Below are 25,637 nucleotides of genomic sequence, written 5' to 3'. Positions count from 1 at the left end.
ATGTTTTACGAGGTTTTTTTTAAGCCATGTTCACCGAGAGCCGAATAGGGCCTCGTATGCAACTGGTTTTGTGAAGAAAGTGGCGTGGGAATCGTGAAAGTGAAAATACAAGATTCCAACTCCGATTTCTTTTCTAGTAAAATAAAATCTATCACATAGCAGATTCTTCCCAGATAAGCACTACTCTTAACGGTGTTTTCTGCCATTTTAATTCACAGCAGTGGTAGAAAGACTTGTAATAACTGGAGAACATAGGAAATGCGAATGCCTAACTTAAAACTATTGAAAGAAACTGTCATTGTTTTCCCATGCTTTCTGTTGTACCTTTCTACCTGCGGCCAAGTACCCATGTACTTCCCCGTTGTTCTCTTTGGTTTAGGCGTAGCAATAAAAACAAACTTGTTAAACTCCAGCGCTTTATACACGACGGGCATCGTTGCAATGATTTTGGACAAGATGAAAAAAACAGCGGCTTGACACTTTTTCTATGTAAAATCCGTTGCTTTCCAAACTCTTGGCTTTTGATATTGTCAATCACCGTCTCATTCACAGCCACTTGGATTGCACGTTTATTTTCCAGTAAGGCGAGTAGTGTGCGTATATTTTTCATTATGCCGAGGCAGGGGGATAGTGCGTGACCTTTCAGCAGTTTCTTCGGCCTGGCACAACATTTCTTGCTCTGACACTGCTACACCATTTAATTCCGCTAGACAATTATATAAAGTTTTAAAACAGATCTGAGGATTCATCTGTGGCTTTTGCGGCGCATTGAGTGAAAAGCTTGCATGGGGCACAGGATAGGTTTTCGATACGGTGTTATTGACTATTTCATTCACCTGTTGCTAATTGTTACTAGACTGCAAACGTCGTTGCATATTTCTTTCCATCAGAGGAGGGTCATGGTTTGCAAGTCGGCTTAGTCAGGAAGGTTTTCAGTTTTCAATTAGAGGTGGCTAATTGCCCCAGCCCCCCGCCGGGCCCCCACGCAGCCTTGTTCACGGAATGGAATGTGCCTCGCTGACTGAGCCGCCACATGTGGAGTGAGAGATCCCGAGTGCGGGGTGGAGGTAGCGGGAGGGCGCCTGCACCCAACCTGGCAAGCCGGGGCCGAATCTTCCCTTCTCCCTCAGCCTAATCCTGCCCAGCCCCCGCCCCCACGTGTCCGGCAGCTGCTTTGTCATTCACTTCACACGTCTATTGTCCCCTCGAGCACCTCCCGGCAGCCAAGGCCTCTTCCTTAAAGGCCTCCGTGAATGGTGTAAACAGGGCATGTGGGTCATTTAGATGATTTGATTAATCAGTGATGGACTTTGATGCATCACGTGACGCTGCCGTCCTGATGGGCTTTGTCAATAGTGCTCATCTGGCACTTGCAGTTGGTTGGCGATTAGGTGTATTTATTGTTGAAAGGAGTACGTATTTCTTAATTGCTGGTTTTTTTGCCCAATGAACACATTTATTCATTCTCTTTATACATTTTTTTGTTGTTTGGAGGTCATGCGGCCCAGTTTGCTAGGGCCCATATGGATTGTAGAACTGAAGCTGCTGAAACGGAATTTTAAAGTGACATGTAAAATAGTTTGAGCTGGAAGTCTTTGTGCCCGTCTGTGTGCTGTGCCTTGACTACATGTGCAACCCGGGGTGCGTGGGGCGCCGTGTGTGTGTGTTGGGGCGTGGATTGTTTCCAGTTGGGAATCGCCGCCTACTGCAGTCCTCCACTAAATGCCTGAACTCGTGTCCACCTGTGTCAATATGCTCATGGCCCGTTGTCAACAAGCCCGGCGTGATGGCTGATTGTACAGCTGCGTCTCTCTTTATCCACGCTGGGTGGGGAGCTGGCCATTCAAACATTCATCTGTGTAGGTGTGAGAAGCGCATGTGGTGATCCGGGCTGAGTAAACATGGGCAGTTTGTTTGTTAAACATCCAAGGAATCCCGCCCTTTCATTGCTACCCAATCCTGACGAATGATTGAACTTCTAAATATTTCCAATTCCCATAATTTAATAAGTTACCAGAAAGTGTAACTGGTCCAACAGAGCACAGCTTCTTTGAAGAGCGCGCTTTTAACCTGACTGGTTCACAGGTCTAATCCCCCATACAGTAAATCCCATACACATCGCAGATACAATACATAGTCTGTGAGTGAGTCTAGTCCTGAACCCCCATCTCGATGAACCAGACTCCAACCATGGAGCCCCATTCTTTTGGACTTGCAAAACACTTATGTATAATGCTGACATCAGCATTTCACAAAACATAGCTACCAAGTGGCATCAGGTCACATAGCACACCCTCAACCAGTCCCAGCTTTTTAGCCCAAATCATATTACATGCTGGATATTATCAGTGCATAAAATGTTAAAAGTGAAACTACAAGTACCAGAATGAAGTGTGTTGGTCAGTTTAAGCCAGGACAGACTGAATGTGTCCTACTTGAAGTGGCCCCACATGCAGCTATGAAAATAGAACAGTGATACACTTTTTGGCAACTTTACCGTTGGCTCACACAGGAGCAAATGATAATTATGGCTCAAAAATTAACATTGAGATGAGCCATTCCTCAGACTATTTATTTGCATTGAATGAAACTGCTCTTAAGAGAACTTGTTATGGGTTGATTTAAGGACAACAGCTAAAAAAAAAATCACCAGCCTACACCTCTTTAACCACAATGGTCAACCACAGTAGAGCAGAGGTAAGAAACTCTTGCCCCACCTTAAAGCAAAAAAAGAAACATGGCACAACTCCATACTTGGAGGAAAGTAATGTAAATTTAATTGCTAAATTCATGATTTTCAACAATCAAAATCAGAGAAAGAGAGCAATCGTACATTGACCCTTCCCTGCAGTGATTGACCAGAATGAAAACACTATTCCAGTACCTTACCTTTAGTTTCAAACCTAATTGGATTGCCTTGCAGTGCTACTTGTCATATATTATAGAGTAATGTTCCAGAGAGCTGTCAAGAACACAGTTGGCCTATCACTGAGAGTGCAAGATATACCCTTTGCTTCCGTTATTATCCTTTTCTATAGGTTGACATATGTTGCAGACTTTTTCCATACGACTACCCCCTTTTTCCAATGTTGGTAATCAGAGGCAGGATCATTCTTACACTTTAACGTACCTTCTGAATGCCTGTACCAATTATTCTTCTGCTAGCGAGCTCTCGTCCCTTGTACCCTTTATTTGACTAGGAATCAAATTCCCCATCAACTGCTTTACTGCTATATCCAGAGTAGTCTAAACTTGTACTAAAGCTGTTAATATAAACCAGTTTGTTTCACTAACTCCTATCTACCCTTTTAAGATGCACCACCAAAAATAGTATGTGCTATTCAAAATTATAGGTGGGTGCACTGCTCAAAGTAATATTGGGCAATAACACTACCAGCAATTCTTGGATCCTCAACTTGAAGCGAGTCCTGGACATCTGGTGTCAGATTTGGCCTCACCAAGGAGACATTCAGTAGGCACTGAATTTCCCTCTTTTCTGCTGCGGCCGACTTCTCCTTGGTGTGAGACTAGTTTTCTTGGTCCATCTGTGATCTTGTTGAATTGGTCAACCTTTGTCTGTACTTTCAAAACATGGACCTCAAGAACCCCTTTCGGTTGGATTAATCGTAGGCACTCTCATCCTACCTCACATAGGCTTCTCAGCATATTTACACCTCTTTTGTCCCGAGTGGCACTGAATTCTCTACAGAAGCTGGTGTAGGTGCTTATATCATGTTAACTGGTTTATCCTATTCAAAGTCTTTGGGGTTGACCGTCCTTTTCACTGGATTAATGTAGCCCCCACACTCAAAGCTTCTTCCTTGTTTTACCTTTTTCATTGCTTTCCTTTTAAGTGGAGCAAACCAATGGAAAGTGCAGAAAGCACATGTAGCGAAAGATTTCTCTTGCAAATGCATTTGCACACAACCACTTGAATGCATCTTCAGGTTGGGAGTTGACTGGGGACTAAAGCATTCCCTGTAATCAAAGATTAACAAAATTATACAGTCCGAAATGAGCTTTTCTTTTTTGAGTCTTTGGGACAGGATCAATATATATTTCATGGAATATAGTCCTCTGGGAATCAGAAAAAATAATTCTATTTACTATTGTTTCCTGAAGATGTTTCGGTTTGTCTACACATTGGTATAACAATAATTGTCTCTGAAAATCTGATGCGTTTTCAATTATTATGTCATTACTTGTAGGTGTAGTTTATTAACAGGTTTTTCTGGCACAATATCCAGCCTTTCGCTTGAAAAGGTAAAGAAAGGGGTCATGGCCTAACTTTGACTGTGCCAATCGACAACTTAATGCAACTCACAATGACTGTCAAGTAGTCACTATTGGTCATGTAGCACCTACATGGACCAACAGGGACTAGCATAGACATTGGCAGCTCCCTCTGTGGAGCCCAGTTTGTCCTGCGCCCTAACACAACCCAAACAAGGCACCTACAGAACTCCCATAGATCGTGAACTTGGTGAAACAGTTTTTTACAGCCATGCCAAAACATACTGTTTAAAAACACATTCTTGTAAGGAACACACTTGGGCCAAATAATTGCCAACACATCATTAAGAATTAGACACTTGTGATAAAAAAACACCCACAATAAACAGTGCAATATATGGATTTATGAACACCAACAACACCAGAGACCTTCCACAATCCCAAACGCCATTGCACTATACAGGAGTAACCACCTGCATCAGTGGGGGGCAGTCCTGCCTCACTGTAACCATGTTCTCATACCAGGGCCCCACCCCCCAAACACCAAGCTATCTGGGGGGCTGCAATGAGGTGAGCAGGAGCTGCAGCCCCATGCCCACCTTGGTGATCTGTGCACCCTAGCCCCCAAGCTGGTGTGTACATCCTTTGGTTGGCTCAGGACTGCTGGACCATACCCGTGGTGCTGTTCTGGGGAGTCAGCTTTGGAGAACCCCTCTGTTGACTAGGGGTGAATTTAGGATTCAAGATCCCGTCACCTAAACATAGGGATGGGTGTGTGGGAACATTTTTGTCATTCCAGCCGCCGCAATGTTCTGCTCCCGGAAAAAGTTAGGGGCCCTTGTGAATGGACACCTATATACCCTTGGCCCTTACGGAGGCAATGGGTGGAAGTGATGCCCGTCCAGCGCGACTCTGCATTCACCCCCCCCCACACATTTTGTAAGGTGAGGGGATGGGAAGTAGTCATCGGCTGGCACATCGCCGGATTGAGGCAGACCCGAGCCACGTCGGTCCCTAGTCCTAAATGCTGTGCCACTCTACAGGGGGGTGCTCTGTCCAAATTTGCTGAGATGAATGGAGTACACTGATGGCCACTTCTCCAAGCTAATAACCACTTCTCCAAGCTAATAACCTAAAGTAGCGTATCATTGAAGTGACCATATTTTCATTTAGCAAAGTAAGTTGAACAGTGTTGGAACCCAACCGCCTCCTCTTGTAACTTGAAGGTGCTAGTCATGCCTTTTGCTTGATTAATTGGGTATCCCCATCACAAACCTCTGCTCACTCCAGTAGGACTTAGCCCTCATTATGAGGAGCCCTCCTGCATAGCATTTATTTTATCACAGTATTCTCTATAGTAACTCATTAAAGTACAGTGTTGTCATGGAATGAAGAATAGCTGTGAAGTTATGGTAAACATGAAAATGTATTGAGAGTTCCAAACAGTGGCAACTGCTACTCCTGGCTTGCCCTCTGCTACTCCTGGCACTGCCTTTGCTACCCTGAGCAAAAAGATTCAGTGGGCCATTCAAGGATCTCCAACAGCCATGGTTACATCCATATTTTTGCACTTATTCCCAGTCAGCTGGCCCTACGGGAGCTAATGAAAGCTTTTAGAGGCACTATATTTTATTGGACGGGGCCATCCTATTAATGTCATCAATGGTCAATGGGTGAGTGATATCAGCTTAGCTACCACCCAACATTTTGTTGAATCAATCCCCATGATTGTAAGGTGTGACTGGTTCTTTTTATTTCTTATTATCCAAGGTTAGTGGTGTTAAGAGCTGTTATTTTTTGGCCTGGTTGAGGCAGCTGTAGGTACGCACTGTGTCCTTGGCAGCGAAGGTAGAAGCAAGAATGTATCAGCTTGGTACAGTGGATTGTAATGTCAGTTGAAAATAAAGACAACAATCCTGGATTGTGCTTTTATCACTCGCCCTCTTTACAGCAAGAGTGTAAAGAACTGATCCTTATCAAATGTTTCATAACAAGGATGTGATTGTTTAAAGAGGTGTGTGTTGCCACAGGCTGCTGCACACTCAATTTCAATTCATAAACTTTATTCTGTTTACAATAAAAACCATAAAAGTTGCACAACAATAATACAGTTAAAACAATCCGTGCTTGATCAACAAAAAAGCACCAGAATTGCAAAAAAAAGGATAATAAATAATTATAAAAAAAATTCAGAGGAAGGCATACATTATTGATCCAAATAGTTCCAGTAATTAACACAAGCTTTTAAGAAACCCAATATAAAAGGTAAACAGTCTTCCTTCAAAAATTGCAAATATATCAGTGCCGGGCGAACCTGGTTAAAATTCAATCTTTTTAAAATTGGAACCAGGAAATGTTTTCGAGGTAAAGCATAAAAATTACATAAAAACATAAAATGTAGCATATCCTGCGGAAACTGATTGTCGCAGCAGCAGGATGCTGTCACCAAACCTCTAAAAGAACATTTAGGTCTGGCAAGTAGGAGGTCAGAGGTTCAACCGAAACCTGGTTAGCAAAAATGTATCGTGCGTAGACCGAGACCCCATAAGGTATTGCTCTGTCCTAGGTGTTGTTTTTAACATAATGTGTGTAGGCACACTGGATTTCTCAACCTCCTTGGCTTCCCTTTCCATATTCCTCTCTAGTAGGAAGGCTACCTTAATTGCTTCCATGTCCTTCTTTACAATACAGTCGGGATTAGAGAATAGTTCCCCCCGCCCCAACCTTTCCAGATTTCTATTCACATAATCCAGCCACGGGATACGTGCTGAGTTATCAAGAGCCAAACAATCTCTTAAAATTAATTGAGTAAGGGGGATATCTATATTCAACCAGTATTTTATCCAACAGTTAAGTGGTCGCTGAGATGTTAGGTCTTTAAATATGGAACCCCTAATTCCTCGTGGGCCACCATGTTAGAGGTACCCCAAGGAACACATAACAGGCGCTTCAAAAAGTCGTTTTCCGAAGTTTGAAGGGACTGTCCTGCAATATAGCCCTATAATTTACTGCTATACGAGGCTATTGACAAACTTTTAGCTTTATACAGTTGCAGCATGGCCCCTGTGGGCTTCTTCCCTATTTTAGATGAAAAATTGAAAATTCCCGAGTTTGCCCTCACCATGTTCCCTTTTGTTTTCTGCAATAATAGGCCCCAGTTCATCTTATCATCAAAGAGGACCCCTAAATAGGAGAACACGTTGGTACATGGAATCTTAGAGTCTACCACTTGAAATTGATAATTCTTCTAAAGCCTCTGCCCCACCTGCATAACATATGATTTGGAGTTGTTCATCAGCAAATCTCTATCTAGCATGAAGCTTGGAAAAGCAGATAAAAGTGTTTGTAGCCCGTTTGCAGTCCTAGATATATGAACGGCGTCGTCCGCATAGAGCAGGACGGGAATCCCACGCCGTCCTACTCTAGGGTAATCTGCACCAATAGCCCGTAAAACATTATCCAAGTCATTAATATAAAGATTAAAAAGAAACGGAGCAAGTATACAACCTTGCCGGACTCCCTTTTTGATGTTAAAATCCCTCGTGACCCGCAGACCCTGGAAAACCTAACATTGGCTTTGGTGGACTTGTGCATGTCCTCCGTGAAGTTAACAGTACTGTTATCCATCCCCATGGCCCTCATGGACTGCCACAGCCTCCCCCTGTTAACACAGTCGAAGGCCAATGACAGATCCATGAAGGCCAAGTTGATGGTCCCAGAACTTGCGACGGTATACTTGCTCAATATCAAGAGCAGATTAAGACATTGAGCTATAGTAGACCGACCCCTCACAAAACCGTATTGAACCTCCAACAGGATCATCTGTTCCTCAGCCCACAGTGTCAGTCTCTGCAGTAGGACACGCCCCACCTTTACCCCAGAGTCAATTAAGGAGATGGGTATATAGCATAATGTGCTGTTTCTGTCCCCTTTTTTAAAGACCGGGATTATTGTAGATGTTGCCCAAGACTCAGGACAGCCGTACTGTGCTGCCGCATTAAATACCTGTTCTAATATCCGGGCCCAAAATGAAGGATCTGATTTAAAAAGATGTGGGGGGATCCCATCCGGGTGCTTTACCCACCGTTAATCCCATTATTCCTTCCAGGATTTCACCTGCTGCACACTCGTTCTAAAGAGTGCCAAGTTGTGTAGTAATAATGCAGTGCTATTCATATTTCAACTCATGCTACTTGAGTCGTAACTTTTGTAGGTGTTGGTGTGGGGCACCACCTTTATACTTTAGACTACAATACTGAAGCTTTAGCAATGTTTTGAAATGTCTTTAGTGTAACTAAAAGCGCGATTAAATGAAACAATGGCAGCCAACTTTTCTTACACAAATCCATTGGATTCCTGTGATAGCTACCCATATTATGTTGTGATAACGCTTAGTATTGTTTAATTAGATACAGTACCCTCGTAGGAACTGTCCTTTGATAAACTGTCTATTTGTCTAGCCACAAAGGATGAATTATTAATTGGTATTTAAAAAAAAATATATATATATATATATATATATATAAATAAGTGTATTGTTTATAGATCTAATCTCACTCTCAAGAAATAAAATAATAATAGAAACTTTAAAAAAGAAACCCAACTTAAAATTAGTAAGAGAACTACAAAAGAGACTGGCATATACTTTGGTGTTCCCCGTAATAAAGCCACTCTGAATGCATTAAAATGCTAGATGTGTTGCTTGTTGAATATATTCCTGACCCCACATGTGAAAAATGGATCTTCACTGATAAAATTTCTTCTTTTTTTTTAGGTAGTTGTAGGACATGTCTTTGCTCTTTACAGTGATGGTGACAATTTTAAATGAAAATACAATTACTATTGTTATTGATGTGGATGTACTCTTCAAAGTGTGACACTTTCTATCTCTTTATCAATCTGCATTGTTCCATCTACTAAGATATTCCAAAAGTGGATCGAAAAGTTCATATTACATCTTTTACCGTTCACCATCTGATAAATCTTTTAACTGCTAGAAATGCCAGGAAAAGAGTTGCTTTGGGTTTTAACAGCTGTTTTGCTATATTTTCCAGACAAAAGTTTGAGCAAAGTTGTCTGAATTATGAGTCACGTTGGAACCAAATCCCAAAAGGGCTAGTGCTTATTTTCTTTAAAAAAAAAAAAAACCCTGTTTTCTGCTGAATGTGCAGCTGCAAAGGAACCCTCGGGGTTTATTGAGAATTTGTTGCTAGTTTTCCATTATACAATTCAAGGTTCTATACGTTCTAAGGACAGCATTCACAACGTTCAGTAGTTGTACTCTGAAACTAAATAGTTTTTTGTCTTAGATTTGTGTTTAGTCTGTGCCTTTCAGTTTCCCTCCCAGACATAACTTTTTTTTCCGAAATATCGGCTGGACGTATTAATATTCCTAGCCTTTTTCCCCACAAGGAAACTATTTTTCTTAGTCTCCCTGAGCATGAGTTTCCAGAAATGGCTGTAGTGTAGGAGAAACGGCTTTGTGTCTCTGAAGTAAAGCCCACATAATGAAGGACTTGTTTATCCTCCATTGGAAATGTGCCCTGGATTTTTTTTAAGTTCTGTTCAGTCATAATATTAAGGAGTAGTCTAATCAAAGAGCGTTCAATTGAGTAATTTGGTGGACCATGCAGGAACCACACACGGAATGGTTACATTTTATGCACATTCACTTCACAAAACTTTACAGCATTTTTTTAGGTTGACCACAAAATATCAGTTAAACATGATCAGCCTTGATGGTAATGAGAACAGGCTAAAGAACACATAACTCACAAATATTACTGATCATGGTTTAGTGAAGTTAGTGGAAAGCATGACTAATGGAAACACATTAAACCCTTCTTTACTTTTTTGAGTTGCAGTAAAGGAACAGAATCAAATTGTGACACCTCTCCATCCCAGAAAGGATTTTTGCTGAATGGATAGGTGGAAGACTGTGTTTTGTAGGTACGTCATTTAGATGGCAGCAGAGTGGCTTCCATGTTAATTTGGAATGGCCGAGAAAGAACGGTGTGAAAGTCATTAAAATATTGAAAAACACGAAAATGGAAGGTCCTGGGACATTTACAAATAATTTGAAGATTTTTATTTTTACGACCTGGGAGATCATGACATTTCAAAGTTTGGGGCCCAATACTAAGAAACAGCTGTCTTCTTGGTCATGAGTTTGAATATATGAACATTAGGCATTTCGTGATTACCAGACTCCAAAAATGAACCTTGGATGTATTTTCTTCACTCTTCTTTGATATTCTCAGCAGACGTTCATGTTTACTTGAAAGGGTGTTGCGTCTATCCTGCAAGCATGTCACATGCATTCATGACAAAGCTAGTACGATATTTCTTCCTATGCGCTGAAGTAAGTGCAAAGTATGTACTTGCAAGAGGCCAAAGAGTTATCAGTGCTAGTCCTATGTATTTTTTGTTTCGCTGGTCTTATCTACAACTTAGTATGACATTACCTATAGGGACATATGTTCGAAACCAAGAAAGGAATAATGTGACCCAGCAGTATAAGTTTGCAAACACCTCTTAAGTGTGTGCCAACCGTTGATCCTTGGAAGGATTGCTGTCCTCCCGAGTAACACAGTTTCCATCCTTATATGCAGAAGAAGAACTGGTCCAAGAAAAATGGATGAGCACCACAATTTCTCCAATGATGGGGATTGGTCACCAGTTAGTGACCCCTTTTTGGGGAAATTAACTTTTAACCAGTTGTAATTCATCCTTGTGTCTGTGGCCTGTAAATAGGTGACTCGTGTGGGTATAGCTGTATTTGCTTGTTAGTCTTCACTTTGAATGATATAATGATTGGATATAAACCCATACCTGGAATTTATTGTGGCACGAGGTTGAGTGTAGTCACTAAACTGGACCAGAAACAGAGAGGTGCCATGAGCATCCCAACTAGAAATGACCTCTTCCTGATACTGAGATCAACTTTTTGTGTTTTTCCTATTTAGAATGAAACCTTTGCATTGTTGTCAGGATTATAGCATTTTTTTCACAATGAGCGCACTGTAAGTAACATTAAGAATGTTCGCTCATGTATATCCAAAAAGTCCATCAGATAGGCACTTATATTTTGGGGAACATTTTCAGACTTGGTCGATCACAGTCTGTGTCATTAGAGGCATGAACTCAGTCTATGCAATCTTGGATATATTATAGTGCCAGTGATTACAGCACGTGTTTCAAGAGCATATTTGCAGGGTCATCTATTTTGTAATATGGCAACCTAAAATACACATCACACATGTATCTGGCAATTCAACCATGTATTGCTGGTCAATGAAGATGGTTGTCCTCCGGATGGTAAATGCCTCATTAAAAAAAAAAAAAAAACTGAAGTGTTACTGGGAAACCGCCACTGTTCATGTTTTGTCAGTGTTTCAGAGACGAAAAACAGTACTGATGTTCTGGCATAATATTCAAACATTGTTGTACCAGAGTTCTGGAGCATCCTTAACATAAAGCCTCCCTATGTTATCCTTTTTAGATGCCACCAGGTTAAAATTCTTTTTCATTCCCACGATGTGGATTTGCTCACTGAAGCTGAACATCCATTTTCAGTATTAGTCGGTGTTCATTTGTTGAAGAGTTAAAAAATATAGCCAGTTAGCCTGTGCATTCCATGAAAGCAAAAACGAAGAACAATAACTTATGTTCTTGAAAGCATAGTTTGCTATTAAGCTCCTGAGAAGAATGTGACACATTCCAAAAACTAGTCTTCACATATCCAAGCAGTAGCCCGACATCTTTTTTCCTGAAAAGGCTCATTGTTTGTTAGAAATAGCTATAATTTCAGGTTTCACTTATGCCCCCTCGCTATCATAAGAGCACCCTAATTAGTAACACATTTGCCTAACGAATTGTATAGAAAAAAATTATCTAGAAGTCAGTTTTTTTAGTTGGGGAGTTTCTTACTTCAGACTCAAGTGTAAGTTGCTCCTCATTTTCCAGGAATAAGACACATGGTTAGGAACAAGTCTTTGGCGATTGGGCGATTTGGCTTTAGGTGCTTTTATACAATACAGTTTGGTATATAGATATGTCCGTCTTCCCATATGCTTCTGTTAATCCAGTTCTATTGCTAAATGAGGATTGTTTATCTGACAAAATATGGTACCTCTGTGCTTTGAACAGCTTGTGATCTGTTTCTTGCAGAGTGGTTATTTATTTCCATTATTGTGTTACCACACGGAGAACAAGTCTTTCTTCCTGTATAATAATACAATTAGTACAAATTAAGTACTATGAAAATAAACTTTTATCGACATACAAGGTGTAAAATTTTGCATTCAGTATGGATTAAAAAAGGCGCAGACAAATACTCCACCATACACAAACGTTCCAATGAAATACGAGAAATGGGTAAAACTCAAATAGAAAGCTAGAATATAATGTTTGTGACAGGGCCCTAATAAGTGCAATTTAGATTTAAATATATACAATTTAAATAATCTGCTCTGATCTTTGATAATCTGTGATCACATCTAGCGCTTAGTAGATCATGCTTAGTAAATCCCTGCATTGGTTCAAGGTTCCTGGGGTGGAGACCCAATTACTGCAGGTGGAGATACTCTTACAATTTACTGCCAGAGTAATTGACCTGGAGAAGATTGTTTTGGAATCTTAATCGGAAAGAAGTAATCTGAAAAAACAGAAACATTTCTTGACCTTTTAAACAGCTGGAGCCTTCATAATTAGACATACCAGGCTTTGTTAGTTATGTTCTCTGTCCTGTCTGGTCGGTATTGGTTTTAGTTAAACTCTGGGACTTGTGTTTTAGTATTGTCTAGCTTTTGGACGGAGACTCAATAATTTCTGGTCCCAACAAAACATCTGTAAAGTCTCTAAGCATAGAAATTGTTTAGCCAGAGTCTTTCCTGTGCCAAACACAGATGCTAAAATGCCTTATTTATTAAAAAAAAAAAAGCTGCTTGGAGGCAGACTATTGTGGCGCTAGTCTGTATATAAAAGGAGATGCACATGGAAAAGTCATAGATAGCTCCAGTGTTTAAAAGCAAATAATTTGTTTGAAGCCTAATGTAGGCTGTTATGCTCACAGTTGCCTTGATGGACTCCAGATGGATGCAATACTTGAGCTATGAGTGAAAGTGTCTGGCTCCACTGTGGCGATCAAGCACAGCAGTGGTTGTAATTGAAGGATTTTTATAGTTTAAAGCTCTGCCAGATTTTTGTACATGTTACAACTCCAGCGGTACACATCCACTCATGTCTCTTGCTGTCTGGTGGGCGTTCAGGCCAACGTGTTTCAAATAAAAGCAGTCCCGTTTATTTTAAAGCTGTAAAGGAAATAATTGAACCTCTTTCTTCAAAGATTGTCAAGGCCTCTGGATTCATGCCTAAAGCTTGGCGAGCAATCACATATTAAAAGATCAGTGTTTAAGATGTTGTGCACTTAATTGTACTCTTCCTGACCGTGTCCCCATTATTTTCTTTTTTGATTATGGATTTACCAACTTGCTACTGTACATTTTCGTAAAGTTGTCTTTTAGGGTGGTTGTGCTTGAAAAATTTGTGAACATTATTTACTTCACATTACAGTGACACGGTAATTATTTAGTTTAGGCAAAATACTTTCTTTAATTGTGCATTATGCTGCCAGTTTCAAGACAGACTGTCTTTTGTCTAATGCCCTTATTACGAGTTTGGTGGGCCAATGGACCTCCAAAACCATGGTGGTGGTCCGCAGACCACCAGATTGGTGGTCTGCCTGTCGTGTTGGGACTGTGGTGGTTGGACCGCTGCTACAGCCACGGATCCATGAGCCCTAGTGGTGGCGCAGTGTTCTGAGGCCCATAATATGCTGGTGGTGCTGCTGCGGTACCGCCAAGCATATTAGGAGTTTCCTAACTGCGCACATTTCATGGCGGTACAACCATCATGAAAAATGTGGAGGTGAGAAAAGAGGTCCCCTATTGCCTCTGCGCCATGGGATGCATGCAGGGGAGCACATGTTTTGCCCACCTGTGTGCATGCACCCCAGCTCCTGCAGGGCATGGACGGGATAGTGCATGCCCTGCAGGAACTGCTTTTGACGCTCCCATTGCGGTGACTTTTTCAAAGGCACTGCAGTGGGACCGCCAAAAAACCGCCCGCCAGAGTAAAATTAAGCCGTACTCTGGCAGGCAGTCTTCAATGGCTTTGGCGGTCTCAGAGCAGGTGGCAGCCACTCTCCGAGACTGCCAAAGTGATAATAAGGCCCTTAGACTTTTTGAGGTAATTGAATGCTAATAGTAAGTATGTTTAGCGTGAGAAATGGTGCAACATAGGCTTGGTAGGTACTGCCTGATGTGCCCAAGTTGCTGCCACAATTCTCATAGGTGCTGATTACATTGTAAATTGAGAATTCAAAAGACCAAACAAGAATGTGAGCAAAGAAAGGGATTTCCATCATAAGTAGCTTTTAGAGTAGAGCTGTCATAAATTCAGAACATAGCCCGAGTATGCTTTCTTCAGTACACCTCTTTACAGTATCAGTTGAACTCAAATACTCAAAAAACAACACATACGATCCACCTCTGTAAACCCCATTCTCTCATTCACCCCACTAGATGTTAGACTTAGCCATTAGGCAGTGACCAGCCCAAACTTGAGTAAGGACGTGGTCTATATATTGGCCATCATACAAGACCTATTGTCCTATCTCATAATGGAGGTCTGCACATACCTGCAGAAATAGGACAGTCTCTCTACTGGTTCTGTAGACTGCAGTGACTCCTAATGAAACACTGCACAACTGCAATGAATGCAAGGAGGATAAAAGTAATCTAATTAGAGGAACATACATGTCTCAGAGGTAGAAAACCTTTATGAATTCTCTGCTCTTGGCAGTCCTTACCATTCATCAGTCCACCATTTATTATGCAGTTGCAACCCCACCATCCGAGCTTCAATACTTAAAACAAATTATCTTTGCCCTTCTGAGCCACTACTTCTCATTTAGAAATTAGGGAATTTATTGGAGCTCTTCTCTTTTCATGTAATCCTTAAACCCCTACTGCGCCTCACTCTCTTCTTCAAGACAAAGGACAAGGCTCACTGAAACATACAATTGCACATCCACAACAACTCAAGGAGACTGTTCACTTTGAAAAGTGTAATAGACGAGTGTTAACGATCACCCACTTAAAGATGCCAGTCAGTGGATATGTTCATTCCTTAGTATTTATTGGGTTTTGGTCATGACGCCGGCAGCAGTGTCATATCATCATCGGAGCTCCAAAGGAAGCCTTTTCTGCAACTGTACTTACCCTCGTCCATGAACTGCCTCACTGTTAAGGAAAGGGGTGTTTAGATGCCAGCTCTTGGAGTCAACATGGGCAATATAGGACCGGTTAGACTTTTTTGTTGTAAGCATAATCTGTTACAAATATTAATGTTGAGGCAGAATGAGGTGTAAAGGAATATTTCACAAAATGCTTTTATGCTTTATTAATCACATAAACACATGCTGGTTTTCTTAATTCTCTAATCTTACTGCAGAAATAATAGTAACCCCCCTCCCTTTTAAAGAGAATCTCTTAACTGTATACATTTGCGTATTGTTGCGATTCAGCTCTATTTACACTATGTTCAAAGAAAGAATTCTATGTAGGGATTGCAGTAAATGTTTTCACCACAACAGATGTATGGAGGTGGTGAACTCCACGAGCTTTGCAAGATTCTTAGGCAAATTCTTCGGATGTAATGGACCATGAGAGGAAGGTGCATATGTGTTCTGGAATCCCATACTCAACACATTTCTTGTATTTCTTTTGTCAGCCTTGTAAAAGGTTCACCAGACAGCTACACATTTGTGCACAGTACAACAACGGAAAACTCTTATAATAGTCAACATATTCTTTATGTAAGATGACCAAAACACAAGAAGAATTTTGGAAAATATAATCCTTTACATTATTATCTTAAACAATCTTATCATAGAAAAATACACCTAATATCGATGTACTTTGGCTCCCTTGGGGATCATGGAAAGCATATAGTATATTAGCTTATTGCTGTCAAAATGGTGGCTTTCAGAAATGATGAGATCTGTTCAAATTGAGTATTATGCGGACTCGGGGTCCCAGAAACGTCTGTGTGTACCTATGCCATATCCTAAGAAAGTGTGTTCATGAACAGGAAGGAAAGCAAGCATGTTAGTGTGTGCTTTCACCTTTCCTTTCCTCTCATATAAGTCACAAAGTGTTGTGTTCCCTTTATTTCCCTGATACATTTAAAATCGAAGGGTGGTTGAAGTAATTTAATGCCCATTATGGAAGCAGAAGGTGGAGAAATTGCTAACCAAACGAAACCGAAAAGAACTTATAAGACTGCTAATAACTCATTTCCTTATACCTTCCTCTATTCCTCTATGATCTCTTTATTTTTAGGACTATTCACTGTTATGGTAATATTGTCCTCTCCCTGTCTTTTTATTAGTTTTTTACCAGCAATTTCATTTATATATTTTTGAAGCATGTCTTTCCTTCACTGCTGCACCAAAGGTTCTTATGTGCACAGTGTGTGTCAATAAAACTTAAACGGTTAATCATACCTGGTGGTTTTCTGCCTAGATGATAGAAGGAGAACCTGGTACAAGTGTGTGTTCAGATGGCGTTTACGGGTATCCTGGTCCACTGTACATTGCAAGAAGTAGACTGTAGAAACCAAGCAAGTGGTTTGGTATTGTAGGGAGGCAGATGTGTTTTCCTTGGAATGTTCGGACTTACTTTCATATTAAATTATTCATATTTTTGCAGCTGAAAAATGTACAACATAATTAAAGCAATGAACAAAAACTCAGCTTTGACAACATCATTTCACAAGATGATAAAATATCTATTCTTTTACGTGTATTTGTAAAAAATGTGTAATACTTTTGCTACAGTGGTAGCTTGTGCCATACAACTATCTGCCCATCCTCTTAAACATGTAACTCAACCAGTCAAAGTAAGCTTACATGTAATTTCACATCAGTAAGCAGTTTTGGACAGATGCAGTATACCATGTTACATGTAGTTGGAATTTGTAATGTTTGGAAAATCATCGTTTATCCACTTAAATGGAAACCGGTTACTAACTGAACTGTGGTTGTTTATATATTTATTGTTTAACATGGTATATAGCCATCCTTTTAATTTATTACTGCAGCTTGGTGTAGAGTAAGCCTGAACTAATGAATGTCCTGAGACGGTAAAAGCACAGAGCGCATTGGCTGTCTTTGCGGAGACACTGTGACTAAGAGTCAACAAAGAGTCCGCTAAAATTGTCCACCTTATCTGTCAACATGCAGCCCCTTCACTTCTATTCCTCAATTCTGCATTAATCTGATAGTGGGAAGGATGCGTATTTCAGCATCCTCATCAGACAGCTATCATGATATCAAATAGGATGAGCAGGTGAGGGAGCCCTCCGAGGCTCTTGGTTACATGGCGTTTTTGCTTATACATCCCCCTTTTAGTTTAATAGCAATTCTTTTTTTTGCTATGCTGTCTTAGATCATATAACTGACAAGGATACTAAGGTTTTCCAAAACTAAAACAATGGCAAAGTCAAATCAAGAACAACATTGTTAAAATGCAGCTATATTTAGGAGGAAGGGCGCTTTCTGTTCACCATACATTTTCCTTTACATTTATTAATGCCTGTTCACCTACTTTTTGTTTACGGAGGCACATTGTTCTTCTCTTTATATCCTTGGTTTTCAATCCTGCAAAGGTAACATCACAAGATAAAGTTAATAAGGGCAGCCCATATATTTAAAAGTTATGTGAAGTATCAGAGGGTTATGGAATTCCTGAATGTTGGGTTACAAAGGACTGAGGATTAATTATCTGGTGAATCATTATCATATGGGCATAATTCCAAAGGGTGTTGAATGAAAGTTGTACTGGTTTAATACCTATGAATCATTCGTAGAAATGGTTTAATTAATGTCACGATACCATTCTTCTTAGAAACGGCCTCTATTAATAAAGTAATCTCCAAATTCATTCTGGAGTACATCAATTAATAGGTATTGCATTGAGTAATTGGGTTAGAGAAGAAATCTCAGTTAATTTGGGATGGCCTCAAAGTTCGTTCAGCTAGATGTTCTTGGCTTCTCCCACTGATATATTAAAGATTTTGGGAGCCATTTCGTGGATACAGATGTAGAGCATTCCTTTGGCCAGGACGCAATACATGAGCACCTGAGTATTTTTTATTAGTTTGGATGGAGTTTAAAGAATCCTGCATGTATATATGATGCAATCCTCTCTTGAATTTTTGCTACTCTTATCAGGGAAGATCACATGCATTATCTTGCCTGTTTTTTAATTTGTGACTTAGCAGGTTTCTGTATTTTTAGAGGATTTAAATAATTTTGTGTCCTTATAACGTGTACATTCTAACCCCCTAGGCTATACCTTACACTAAATGAGTGAACAAGCATTTGCAATGCAATAGAAATCGCATTTACGCGAGTACTATTGCATTGCAGATGGGAGGGATGGCGTAGGGCAGAAGGACGAGAAGGTATGGACAGCAGGAGTGCGGGGGTGCCAGAAGGCATGGAAAGAAAATAGTGGTCACAATCTAAATAACACATACCATGCAACACTCGAAGTACAGGGGCCAGTAGCCATGGACGGATACAAATGACGTAATGGCCGTCATAAGGAGAGACTAACAGCCTATAAACCAATCAGAAGGCAGCATTTAGATAGGACAAAGACACAAGCCAATGAAAAAGATGGGCGGATGAGTGGGTGGAGCTTCCACTCCATACTCTATTACTGCATGCCTCGCAGAGCGTGCAGCGCATGCGCGCTGCAGCTATAGGCTCGACCTAACGAGGATTATATGTAGCATACTCAAATCAATGCACACAGATAATCTCAACTTTCTGAATTTCACTCAAACTCATATTCCTTAGCATCCATAAAAAAAATAGGGACTAACATACATATTTTGTAGGTGGTAATGCTCTTATCCCCTTAATTCATATGCCCCTGATTCAACTTTTAGAACGACTAGGTTTTGCAAAATTATATATTTGAAATGAAGGATCTTACTTACTTTCTCCAAGAGAGAACCTCTGGATGATAGGTATCCATAATTGAAAACTAATAACAATGTGGCTTGTTCACAGTGGCATTTTGGATACCAAATTTAGTACTTCTGTAATTCTTTTTGGGTACTCTTGCACGTCTTTTTTGAATTGGCTCTAAACATCTTGAATGGAAATATGGTGAGCATATTAATATACAATTCGTACAAATAGATATGTGTGTTCCCTCTTAGCACTTTCCTTAATACAGAATTTGATGTTTTAGGCCACTTCGCAAAGGTGTGTAAGATCACATGGAAGAGTACTCCTGTAGCACTACTTTGTATACTCCTAAATGCGTTTGTATATTGGCCCCAATAATTTACATTTCTGCTGAGAGACATTTGACTAGTGCAGCCACCTTTACAGTGCTGTTGCCCTACGTGTTGGACGTAGGGAGAAAACCATGGTCTACGTCAGTTTTAGTGAAGTGTTTCTTGAAGTACAATGGTTATAAGTGATAAGTTAGATGGACCATTTAAAAGGTGAGTTTGTGCTGGTAACATCAATATGGTGACATCACATTGCATGCTGCTCTTGAAGGAGTAGTGCAAAAACAATAAGATATTTAGGAACGCAGTCCAATTGGATAAGCTGCATTCCTCCTCAGAATGTGAGTTCATGTGGCAATAGTTTAGCAAAGGGTTCGTTGCATTGCCCTTTTTCTCTGTGATAATCCCAACTTGGCAGATAAGACCATTATCTTTTGCTATGTTGTTCTCTGCACAAGTCAATCTTTGGCTCCTTGTCTTTCTTTGTGTGAGCTGGAGTTTCACTATCCTTCCAGTTCACGGGGCAACAACTGCACTCCGAAACACCAGTGGTGATTCAGGTTTATTTTGTGCATGCATTTATTTTATTTATAATTATTATTATCCACAGATCACACCTGTTCGAGCTGTTGGCCAAGGCAGAACTCACATTTTGGCATCTCAAAGTAGTTAATTGAGCCCGGCTCCATGTCACCAGAATTAATGAGGGAATGAAGAGTATCGGCCATTGTGTATCATCCAAAGAATGTGAACCATCGTGAAGCGCTCTAGTGTGGCTCATACACATGCTTACACCGGGTATTAAACATCCTATGACTCATTAGCTGTGCGGATAAATAATGGCTGATTGGTGTGTGCACCCACGCTCAACAAGAGCCATCTAGGTCATCTGCAGGTCAGGTGATATTAGGCTCAAGGACAAGGAGCAGCTTGCATTTTGACCCCATCCATAGCTCGTCATATCATATGTAACTGGATGGCTTCTTTCTTAGGCAGCAACCGTGGCATGACTAAAACTGGAAACACTGAAAGATATATAGTTTAAATACCAAACCCTACTTCTTTATGTTGGAGTTTTGCATTCTCTTGATATATTCAATTTTTTCAAAAAGTCTGTTTATCTTAAAAGAATAAGGAATCAATTAGCATAATATTCCAATCCAGAGGATATTTGAATTACTATTTAAAAACACAAATTAAACGAGGATGATCTAAGTGTATTTGAATTTGGGTTGCCACAGAGGCCTCTAACCACTGGTGCTCTATTTGTTGAAGGAGCTTCCTCGAGATACAGAATTGTATAGGACCCAGATACCCCCAGTTTGGACCATGCCCGAATACAATTCAAACAAGGCACCAACAGGAATTACAGAGACCGTGAAATGGTGGAACATTTTTATTACAGTCATGTCAAAACCTACGTATGTGGAAAACGCATTCATGTAGAAAACACACTTAGGTCAGAGAACTTGTGAAACTTCATGAAGAATTAGGCACTTGTGATAAAGTAAGCATCCCACAATAAACTGCAGTATATTAACACAAACCATACCATAGACCTTATGCAGTCCCAAACTCCATTTCACCACACAGGTGTAACCACTTGCATCAGTGAAGGGTGGCCCAGCTTAGTACCCAGGTCCTTATATTAGGGCACTGCTCCCTAAACATCAAGTTGCCTGAGGGGCAGCGATAAGGTGGCTGGGACCTGCAGCCCCATGCCCATCACCAGTGATCTTTGTGCCCTAGCCCGCAAGCTTGTGTGTACATTCTCTGGTTGGCTTAGGACTGCTGGACCCTACACGTGGTGCTGTTCTGGGGGGTCTGCTTTGGAGGACCATCTGTTGTCATGGGATGGATTTAGGATTTGTGATACACCCGTCGACAACATGATTCTCTGCTCTAGAAAAAGCAAAGGCCAGAAGCAGGGTCACCTATATATCTCTGGCCATCGTGGTGGGTGGAAGTGACGCATATTTAGCACGACTTTGCACTTCCCATCGCCCCCAATCTCATGGGGGGAGGTGTCGGGAAGTCTTCACAGGCCGGCTCATCATTTGATCGAGGCAGGGCCACGGTGATCCAGGGTCCTAAATGCTGCTCCCCCTTGATGGGGGAGGGGCGCTTTGTCAAGATTCCTCTGCCTGAACTCATCCCATAATCATCATCTAAGCGTTATTTTAGTTTTGCAAACCTATTAATGTTTGAAGAGTGGGAAACAGCAAATGAAGTTACATGATCATGTTGGTGTTGCATGCACGCACTAAAAGAAACACTGTTGTAATAATGAAACGGTCAGCGCACATGCTTTGGGCAGTATATGTTTCATCATCTCCATCACATAAAAATGTCTTAATATTCTGAAGGCATGGGCTATTGTTAATATGTCTGTTGTTAGTTTTTGAGGGACTGATGACATGGTCTGGTAATTTTGCTTGGTGGGAGACAGCTGGTAGAGAAATGAGCGTCGCCTGTATTATCTAATACTATAATTAAATAAACGGAAGCAACTTATGCAAATATTCTTATTTGTTCTCTTTTCCTAGGGACCTGAGCCACAACAGATTGTCTTCGATCAAAGCCAGTTCACTAAGCCACCTCCATAATCTACGAGAAGTGTGAGTATTTCTTCTCTTTTTAACTTTCAGAAAGAGTAGGGGTGGGGCCACCCTAATGAGAGAGCCGACAGCAGCATAATGTGATGGATCCTTTGACACCCTACATTTGTGAACCCAAAGATCACGTGTTCATCTATTAACACAATTGATCTGGCCATCAGCATTTTAGAGGAATGAAACTGTCACTGTACAACCAGTTTAATGTACAATAAGGGTTGCACTTAATGGTTAGTGTGACTGAAAGTTGCACATTAGTGATCATTTTCGGTCTCTGATCCTTATGTCCTAAAACTCAATCTCCAGCTATCTCAGCTTGTGTGCCTCTAGCAAGACATCTGATTCCCTACACATCCGTTCCTTGATCTGATAAAAAGGAGAGCACCTGGAAATTGACTAATTGCTAAAATTCACTTCCATACAGGCATATATGTAGTCCACTACTTGCTGAGAGCTAATAACAGTATTGGTTCTTTTGTGGTAACCAACAGTCAAAGAAATTGGACTAGGAAGGTAAACTTCACTTCTGTCTGTAAATCGACAAAAGAGGTGAATGAACTATGACCAATATAACACTATCTGTCTTGCTGGTCTCGGCAATAGATGAGCAAGATAAGAATCGTGACCTCATACAGTATGCCTGAACATGAGTAATATATGACAGAAATACGGGTCACATGCACAGAAATTGACGACCCATTTAAGCTCTGGTGCCTGGACCAACCCTCTAATCTCTGCAAAGGTGTCATCTTGTCACACAGTTCTGAATGTTATCCGCCCTCAAATATGGAAACATTTTTCGAAGTAGGATAATAAAGACCCACTTTATAGCAGTGATAAATCTTGTATAACACTGAGCCAGAAAAAAAAACCAGACTCCCCTACTGATTACCTTAACTTGGTCTGTGCGAGACAGCCACCCCCTTCCCCCATGAATGACCTTCCGTAAGCCCTCTGGGCTAATTTATGAGCACTATGGGGCACTGTCTTCAAGTTTATGATCTGTGTTTTGTGAATCTGGCATTATTAGTTTTTATGATGTGGATCATTATGTTTTTGGCAGTGTGCTTGTGGACAGGTGGTGATATTTTTATGTATTGTCAATAATAGGAAATTGAACAACAATGAACTTGAAGTCATTCCAGATCTGGGATCTCTATCTGCAAACATCACCCTTCTGTCACTGTAAGTAGCTGACTGATTCCAATTGAACAAGTTGGGAGTATTTAATTTACATGTTCATTTAAACATCCTCCTATAAACATAATTATAGGATACAATAAAGATATTTGCTTTTGGGTGCATGATTAAGTATGATAATGCCTTATTTATATTACATTTGTTCTGTAATAGCTTAACCTTGCTGGGGCCAGAAAGAAAGTTTATTTATTTAACTAACATAGCCAGTTGAGCACGTTTTGCGGCTCTGTGTTTTCAAGGGGTTTGTCCATAACCTCTGGATCATAACTTTCAAAATGGTATTAATGTATCTATGGACTAACTTTTGATAGGAGCCATTGCCACGACGGAGTTGTCATCATTTTCACAATTATTTTCATCTGTGAACTGACAATTGTTAACGTGGCTTCGTTGTGACTTAAAAATCAATTTATCAAAAAATCATGAAATCCTTCTTAACAACGGTTTGAGGTATTGAAAGCACATTACAAGGAAGCACTTGTGCCTAGGGACATTATAGTTGTGGTTCCTGGTAGCCAATATTCCATTGTCATTACATGTAGTAGCTGCTGTCACGGTAGGTGGTGGGTGGCATTTCTTTGAAGCAGCTTGGCAATCATTAACATATCGGTAACGTGGCATAATCCTTTGATGTTACTATGTTTATTTGCACCAGTGTGAGACTCTCACCCACGCCCTTTAAGAAAGCAGAGCAGTAGACCCGCCTGCACATATTAAAGCTATATGCCTGTGCCCACGGATATTCAGGCCTGATATATCACTGTTACTGCACTGGGCTCATTCTCTGTGGCTAACGTATGTCGTAATCGTTGGCCAAGGCATATAAATACAGCCTTTCCATTTTTTTTTCCACCTGGTCCATTTAAAGCTATTACAGCAACAACAGCAATATTTGTTTGAAATATATAGCCATACTGTGGTTCAACGTTCATTTATATTTTTCTTACAAATTTGCATGCAATAACCATAGTTCTCCAATATAATGAAGTTGCAGTGCCGAATAAGATTGCTTGCATAGTTATTGCCTAGTATGATAGTGGTTACATTAACACAACTCTATCGATTGTTTGCTTCATCACACTTTATTGCAGAAAAATGTGCAGGGAAGCATGAATGGGACAACAAAAGTGTCTAGCCTCATCGTAGCTCAAAGTTTGCAGTTCTGGGGTGCGGTCTACGGCCATCTCAAGGTAGTGAAAGGGGCAGTGGAAAGAGGAAAAGGCATTACTCCAGGGAGACATCTCAAGGTAGTGAAAGGGGCAGTGGAAAGTGGAAAGGGCATTAGTCCAGGGAGACATCTCAAGGTAGTGAAAGGGGCAGTGGAAAGAGGAAAGGGCATTAGTCCAGGGAGACATCTCAAGGAAGTGAAAGGGGCAGTGGAAAGAGGAAAAGGCATTACTCCAGGGAGACATCTCAAGTTAGTGAAAGGGGCAGTGGAAAGTGGAAAGGGCATTAGTCCAGGGAGACATCTCAAGGTAGTGAAAGGGGCAGTGGAAAGAGGAAAGGGCATTAGTCCAGGGAGACATCTCAAGGAAGTGAAAGGGGCAGTGGAAAGAGGAAAAGGCATTACTCCAGGGAGACATCTCAAGTTAGTGAAAGGGGCAGTGGAAAGAGGAAAGGGCATTAGTCCAGGGAGACATCTCAAAGTAGTGAAAGGGGCAGTGGAAAGAGGAAAAGGCATTACTCCAGGGAGACATCTCAAGGTAGTGAAAGGGGCAGTGGAAAGAGGAAAGGGCATTAGTCCAGGGAGACATCTCAAAGTAGTGAAAGGGGCAGTGGAAAGAGGAAAAGGCATTACTCCAGGGAGACATCTCAATGTAGTGAAAGGGGCAGTGGAAAGAGGAAAGGGCATTAGTCCAGGGAGACATCTCAAGGAAGTGAAAGGGGGAGTGGAAAGAGGAAAGGGCTTAATCCAGGGAGAAAGAAAACTGATTTCCAAAGAAGAAGACATGGAATTGTTAAATCTTTTTTGTTAATAGAATACCATGTATGAAAGGAAGGCACTGCTGGTTAATTTTCTGATGTGACTTGTGCAAGGAGGTTTATTCCTTGTGCCATTTAAATGCTGTCCGCAGGGGAAGTCAATAATGTTTGCCTGTTACTGAGGACCAGTACTTTCTAAAAAGCCTGGAAAGTTAACTATGAAAAAGATGTAGAGGAAACAGTATAGATCTCTTTTCGGGCATCATAAAGACTGCATATTCGAATAAACAA

The 25,637-nt window shown here is 40.8% G+C and overlaps 1 protein-coding gene across 1 annotated transcript in view; it reads left to right on the top strand.

The window, feature by feature from the left end:
- The window catches only part of LRIG3 (leucine rich repeats and immunoglobulin like domains 3), a 73,785-nt gene that overhangs the window by 3,069 nt on the left and 45,079 nt on the right, over nt 1-25,637 (top strand). Inside the window, exons 2-3 of the mRNA XM_078675535.1 lie at nt 22,155-22,226; nt 23,334-23,408. Coding sequence (XP_078531661.1) covers nt 22,155-22,226; nt 23,334-23,408 — 147 coding nt within the window. The remainder of the gene's footprint in view (nt 1-22,154; nt 22,227-23,333; nt 23,409-25,637) is intronic.

Source organism: Lissotriton helveticus, chromosome 1_1 (assembly GCF_964261635.1).
Source record: "Lissotriton helveticus chromosome 1_1, aLisHel1.1, whole genome shotgun sequence".
NCBI classification, from domain to species: domain Eukaryota; kingdom Metazoa; phylum Chordata; class Amphibia; order Caudata; family Salamandridae; genus Lissotriton; species Lissotriton helveticus.
This window is presented reverse-complemented; position numbering and strand designations above follow the sequence as displayed.